Source organism: Silurus aristotelis (assembly GCF_946808225.1).
Source record: "Silurus aristotelis genome assembly, chromosome: 7".
In the NCBI taxonomy this organism is placed as follows: Eukaryota; Metazoa; Chordata; class Actinopteri; order Siluriformes; family Siluridae; genus Silurus; species Silurus aristotelis.
In genome coordinates, this window is record NC_139580.1 from 31,792,595 (window position 1) to 31,800,094 (window position 7,500).

The 7,500-nt window shown below is 41.9% G+C and overlaps 2 protein-coding genes across 3 annotated transcripts in view; both read left to right on the plus strand.

The window, feature by feature from the left end:
• The window catches only part of fam180a (family with sequence similarity 180 member A), a 4,648-nt gene extending 3,477 nt beyond the window's left edge, over positions 1 to 1,171 (plus strand). The window contains exon 3 of the mRNA XM_083546508.1: positions 444 to 1,171. Coding sequence (XP_083402634.1) covers positions 444 to 773 — 330 coding nt within the window. The 3' untranslated portion in view covers positions 774 to 1,171. The remainder of the gene's footprint in view (positions 1 to 443) is intronic.
• Positions 1,172 to 6,725: 5,554 nt separating this feature from the next.
• upf2 (UPF2 regulator of nonsense mediated mRNA decay) overlaps positions 6,726 to 7,500 on the plus strand; it is a 43,584-nt gene continuing 42,809 nt past the window's right edge. Inside the window, exon 1 of one of the 2 annotated variants that reach the window (XM_083546174.1) lies at positions 6,726 to 6,880. The gene's annotated coding sequence lies outside the window, so the exon portion shown is untranslated. The remainder of the gene's footprint in view (positions 6,881 to 7,500) is intronic. The other variant, XM_083546175.1, reaches the window with a different exon arrangement.

Genomic DNA, 7,500 nt, shown 5'->3' on the forward strand with positions numbered 1-7,500 from the left:
CACACCCGAGGCTTCTCCTTCAGATGGAGGAAAACATTTGTGAGCATCTGATTTGCTGATTAAATCACGTTATAACTGATGTTTGTCAGCTTTTGTATTGCTTTTAGGACAGTGGTTTTGCTAGCACTTTCAGGATTAGCAGCAAACTCCTGTGCTGGGAGCGTTCTTCTTTGCTTTGGCCAAAGTTTCTGATGATTTTGAGAGGAAACCAGACAGATTCACTGTGGCTCCAACATCAAACATACAAAAAAAAAAAATTCATTATTGGATTAATTCCCCCTGTGACTGTGCGTGCTGCCATCTGTTGGTGTGTTACAAAACTAGTTTTGAAACCTTTTGATACCATCTCGTAACTGATGCCTTATTGTGTGTGTCTGTGTGTGTGTGTGTGTGTGTGTGTGTGTGTGTGTGTGTGTGTGTGTGTGTGTGTGTGTGTGTCGCAGGTGGTCTGGTCAGGGTTGTATGTGGAACCAGAGAAGAGTGTGCTCCGCGTGGCTGATGAGGAACTCGCTTCTCTCCGAAATCTGCAGCCTCTCGAGGTCGTGTGTGAGGACGTTCTCCCGAGGACGCTGTCGGATATCCGGCGTCTCTGCCACCAGCTGGAGCAGCACCGAGCTCAGCTGAGCAAGGAGGACTTTGAGCGGACTGTGCTTACGATGGTATACACGGCTCAGCGGATAACACAAAGCACTGAAGGCCATCAGAGGGAGCTGTGGGCTGATGCACTGCTTCAGCTTTATAAAAGCATCAAAAAAGATTTGGGAGCAGAATGATGACCTTTCCCACACAACCTCACCTTCTCTACACACCTTCTCCTTCTCCACACAACCTCACCTTCTCTACACACCTTCTCCTTCTCCACACACCCTTACCTTCTCTACACACCTTCTCTACACACCCTTACCTTCTCTACACACTCTCATCTTCTCCACACACCCTCACCTTCTCCACACAACTTCACCTTCTCCACACACCCTCACCTTCTCCACACACCCTCATCTTCTCCACACACCTTCACCTTCTCTACACACTCTCATCTTCTCCACACACCCTCACCTTCTCCACACACCTTTACCTTCTCCACACAACTTCACCTTCTCCACACACCGTCACCTTCTTCACACACCCTCACCTTCTCCACACACCCTCACCTTCTCCACACACCTTCACCTTCTCTACACCACACACACCTTCTCCACACACCCTCACCCTCTTCAATCACATAATAACTAATAAAACTATAAGTCTAAACACTATTGTACTAACACTGTGTACTAGTTTACTAATTGAACCTGATTTAGTTTGGGATTTTTTTTTTCTGTTTAAGGTTTAAACAGAGATAAGGAAAAATATTTACTATGAATCAATGTTTTTTGACATTTTTTTAGATTTTAAAACAACCAACAACCACCATCACCATCTCTAAAACCACCACAATCATCACCATCACCACCTTCACCACCACCACCACAATCATCATAATTACCATCACCATCACCACCATCACCAACTATTCACTGATGGTGGTTTTCTTTTGTACTTTCTATTTTTTTTTCCAACAAATCTTAATGAAAATAATCATCTTTTCCTTCTTTTTGTACACATTTCTGAACAGGTAAAAAAAATAAATACATTTATATTCTTAATGTCTCCCTGGTGAAATGCTTCTCTCTACAGGTAGATGTCCAATATTAGATGCTTGACCGACACTAACAGGACATAATAGAAATGCCAATGCATTCCTACAATAATCCAATCATCAGATCATGAACACAATGTATCAGCAGCAAAACATACAGTTTCCTGTCATCGACCTTCAGAAGTCACTGTACCTCAGAATGGAAAAAACTTTACACATGCACAGAATTAAATATTGTAGTTTCTTCCTGGTGGAACTGCGAATACACACACTACAGTAACCAGAGTAAGGTTCGATGCAGTAAAATTTTTTGGCCCCATCCCAAAGGCCAATTATTACAGCAGCTTATGGTCGCCGAACTGCTTGATGTCCGAATGGTGCGCCAAAAACAATGTGGATTTCATAGATAATTGGAGACATTTTGAGGGCAAAGCAACAGTATCCATCCCACTCGGGAAGGATATATTTTTTTTTTTTACATCTGTTGGTGACTTTAATATTCATTTTGATAATCAGGAAGAGCAGCAGTTGTGTCCATTCTAGATTCAGTAGGAATTAATCAGAATGTTATAGGACCCACTCATAGTGGTGACACACTCTTGATTTGTTATTAACATTTGGATTAAATATCAAAAATATAGTCATAATTCCACACTCTGAAGTATTTTAAACAGATAGCTCCAGAGGTAATTTAACCTGTTTTAAAAATAATAAACTCTTCCATTAGCACTGGTTTTGTACCAAAATCCTGCAAACTGGCAGTTATCCACCCCCTAATTAAGAAACCAGACCTTGACCCATGTCAGCTGTCCAACTACAGACCAATATCAAATCTCCCCTTCATAGCCAAAATATTTGAAAAGGTTGTAGCACAGCAGTTCTGCTCACACCTACTTATGAATAATATTTTTGAAATGTATCAGTCAGGATTTCGGCCTCATCATAGCACAGAGACGGCGCTAGTTAAGGTGGTAAATGACCTGTTATTGGCCCCTGATCAGGGTTTTGTCTCCTTACTTGTTTTGCTCGACCTTAGTGCAGCTTTTCACACCATTGATCACACTATACTACTTGCTAGACTTGAGAACGTTGTTGGAATAAAGGGAACGGCTCTCTCTTGGCTCAGGTTTTTATTTGACTGATCGCTATCAGTTTGTTGATGTAAATGGTGAGTTCTCCACACTCTATGAGGTAAAGTTTGGTGTTCCTCAAGGATCTGTCTTAGGCCCTCTGCTTTTCTCTTTATATATGCTGCCTCTTGGTGAAATCATTCATAAACATGGGATTCGCTTTCATTGCTATGCTGATGATACACAGCTGTATATTTCAGCAAAGCCAGATGAGAGAGATCAGCTTAACAATGTTGAGAAGTGTGTAAAGGACATTAGACAGTGGATGCTCGATAACTTTCTTCTGCTCAACTCAGATAAGACAGAAGTACTTTTACTAGGACCACATGCAGCTAGAAGTAAACTTTCCGATTACCTAACATCTCTGGATGGTGTTTCTGTTTCAGCGTGTACGGCTGTCAAAGACCTTGTTGTGATTATTGACCCGAGTCTTTCCTTTGAGTCTCACGTGAATAATATTACCAGGATCTCCTTCTTTCACCTTAGAAATATTGCAAAAATTTGATATATGATGTCGTTACAGGATGCAGAAAAACTAGTTCATGCTTTTGTAACATCTAGATTAGACTACTGTAACGCTTTACTGTCTGGGTGTTGGAGTAAGTGCAGAAATAAGCTTCAGTTAGTTCAGAATGCAGCAGCAAGAGTCCTCACTAGATCTAGAAAATATGATCACATCACCCCTGTTTTAATCATCTACACTGCTCCCAATCAAATCTCGCATTGATTATAAAATACTACTACTGACGTATAAAGCACTTAACGGTCTCGCGCCACAGTATCTGAGTGAACTTCTTTACCAGTATGATCCTCCACGCCTACTTAGATCAAAAGGTGCAGGCTATCTGTTGGTTCCTCAAATAATGAAGACTACAGCAGGGGGCAGATCTTTCTCTTATAAACCCCACAGTTATGGAACAACCTTCCAACCAGTGTTCGGGACTCAGACACAGTCTCAGTGTTCAAGTCGAGGTTGAAAACGTATTTATTTAGTCAAGCCTTTTATCAGTAGATTTTTCTTAGGTAAAGGAGCAGATCTGGAGGGAGCATGGATATAGAGTGTTTGGTGAACTGGGATATTTGTATGCTGTCGTCCCCTCACATTCACACGTTCACTCGGGTTTGTTGACGGTGGTGTGGTGGGTCGTCTCTTATCCCAGAGATCCCTCATGTCTGTGTTACCTTCTGGTTCTCCCTTTTAGTTATGCTGCCATAGCGAGTCTTGCTGGAGTCCAAACTGCACAGTGACATAAACTTTCATACACCAATAGGTACACTTAATAATCCATATCCTTCTCTTCCCATCACCCTCTCTCTCTCTCTCTCTCTCTCTCTCTCTCTCTCTCTCTCTCGCTCTCTCTCTCTCTCTCTCTCTCTCTCTCTTTCTCGGTCGAGCTAAACATGCTCCTTAGGCTCCAGTGACCACTGTTCCTGCACCTCTCCCCTCCGTGGAACTTCACACTTCTGTGCAGCTTGGGACGGTCTCTCATCAACACCTTGGGTGGTTCCATGTTATTCCGGAGTAGAACGGGTGCTTTGAGGATGGATTGGACTGTAGTTGGTGTCGGTGGTCTGCTGCACTGACTCGGGAGTGCAGTTTGCTTCTGATCGTCATCACTGTACCCCGCAGCATTGTATATCTGCTTCAAATGGACATCTCGGGGAGTTTTTCCTTCCTTTCTTCATCACACATAATCCAGTGTCTGAACTTTACTACAGGTGACAACTTCAGTCTTTAGTCCTGTGTGTGAGAACAGAGTTATTGTTTGATGTTGAATACAATCAGCATGTTCGAATACATGAGCATGAAACCTGCTGTGAAATAAATATAGAGCTGGATGTGGATCACTGAGGTTTCTTGTCGGGCCACCCAACAGCCAGCCTGGCCTACAAACCTGACCTTCACACACACACACACACACACACACACACACACACACACACACACACACACACACACACACACACACACACACACACACACATTTTGCTCTAAATACATTGTTTGCCGATGCCTGTGTAACCCATAGAGAATTAAGGGCTACTCATATACTGTAGTTTCACTCCCAATCAAAGGGGGTGCTGTGGGACTGAGTAGATTAGAGTCTCTGGTTACCAGCATTTTATTCCATTTGCAATACTTCTCCTTGTGAATATCAGCAAAAATAACACTTCTGGAATCTGAAAACCAGCAGAAAGCAGAGAACTGAGGCTACACTGCCAAAGTGTTTTTTGAGTACTAGAAAGTCTGGATGAACTAAGATGTTGAGCCGAGCCCAGTGGGACTGGTAGATGATCTTTATCAGAGTGGCCAGACATTGATCTGTCACCAGAGGAACTGTTGAGAGTGTCAAATAAATCATCATTCACACACAGTAGAGTTACAAGTGCACTTGAAGACAAGAAATTGAACTCCCACTTAAAGACACGTTTATGGAACTCTGGACCAACATACCACATACACGTAAGAGACAAACTGAACATTAAGGGCTAATATTCTTTATTTTTTAACATATTTATCTGTAAATATCGTTTATAGTGCTATCCAACTGGCACTGTTGTAAAAAAAAATGCAAAAAAAATTGTCAACTACTCAACCGTCATCTAAAGCTACTCATGTGATTGGCCTAACTTACCTCTTATCAAAACTAGGTAGCTGTTAGCATCTTTTCTTTACTGCTATAGGGACTACACCTGTTTTTGACCTTGACTTCATTCTCTGACTTTGACTCATTGAGCTGTAGAAACTGCATTTGCATCAGTCTGAGACTTGATTACATGAGTTTCTACTATCGGAATATTTCAGTAATAAAACCTGGAAAAAAGAGAAGCACTTTCTGACTTGGTCATTGCTACAGTGCTCAATAACATATAATACATACAGACATCATTTATTTGGACATCTAATTTTTTCCACACAAATGTCCTTCTTTCCTAAACTGTTACACAAAGTCACACACAGTTATATCAGACGTCTTTGGGTGCCGAAGCATGAAACTTTCCCTTCACTTGAACTCGGACAACCGAACCTGTTCCAGCATGACATGAATATCTGCTCCCCGTGGGTTTGAATGAAAGATCCTGTTATAGAGCTCCAACCCTTTTACACAACTTTGAATGACTGTGAACGCTGACTGAACAACAGGAACCTCCTCACTTTCTCACCTACATCAGTACCTGACTTTACTAACACCTGTGTAGCTGAATGAATCTCCAAAAATCTCCACAGAATCTGCCGGAACATCTAATCAGAACAGCGGAGGTCATTATAAGAGTAAATGGAGACTACATACTGAATGATATGTTAATTTTACACTCAGATGTCTTCAGAACTTTGGCCATACTGTGTGTTTGCTGTTTATCCTATTCTGTGATTTAGTGATGTGAGGATTAAGGAGGTTAAGAGATAAACTATTAACAGCATTTATTTTTTTCACACAATAGAAATGCGAGTCTTTGTGTTGATTTGAGTTGTGAGGTTTTAGATTTAATATAAAAATTGAGACTCCTGACACGAACTCGTCCCAACACCCGGGGATTTATCTGCATGATTTTATTTTATTTTTTAAGTAGAAGAAAAGAAGGTTTTGGGTTCATGATAATTATAATAGAATCAGTGTTTGAGTCATAAATATTCTATTAATAGATCAGTGTGCTGAGAGTCACATTCGAGTCTTTACACAGAAACTGAGGTGATTAAGTAAAGAATCTTGTGATTAAAATGATAATAGGAACATTATAGTTATAATAAATCATAGTGATTTGGATATTTAAGTACATTTAAAGACTTTTATACTTTTACTCAAGTGAAAGTTTAAAGAAACGCTTTTACTTTTACTGCAGTCACATTTTACTGAGTCTTTACTTTTTCTCAACAACCTGCTTTGTGTAGTTCAGACGCCACTGCAGTACAGTAGATATAAAGGAATAATAAAATAGAGAGAATTGTTTCTTTGGTGTAGTTGTGATGTTAGTGCAGTACAGGACCCTGTGGGAATTTTGATCAGGCGGACACTGTGACGTCACACTGGGGTCCTGATTAGCAACGGACGCTAGCGGAAGAGGAAGGAGCGGCCTGAGCGCGCGAGGCTGTTTTGGCAGATTTGAGAAGGTGAGGTTTATGTGTGTTTGTGTTTATTTGTATGTGAGAGAGAAAGCGGGGGGCAGGAGGGTGTTTGGGGGGGGGTTTCGGGGGTGTTTGTTGGTGTCGGTGATGGCGGTGTTGATGTGAACTGATCAGTGTTTACATACAAACCGCTCCGGGCCTGCACATATACTACTGTACACACACACACACACACACACACACACCCACCAACCAACCAACCAACCACCCTGCTGTATACCACTTACTGACTTCCACACACACACACACACACACACACACCCCAACCAACCAACCTGCTGTATACCACTTACTGACTTCCACACACACACACACACACACACACACACACCCAACCAACCACCCTGCTGTATACCACTTACTGACTTCTACACACACACACACCCCAACCAACCAACCACCCTGCTCTATACCACTTACTGACTTACACACACACACACACACACACACACACACACCCCAACCAACCACCCTGCTGTATACCACTTACTGACTTCCACACACACACACACACACACACACACACACACACACACCCCAACCAACCACCCTGCTGTATACCACTTACTGACTTCCACACACACACACACACACACACACACACC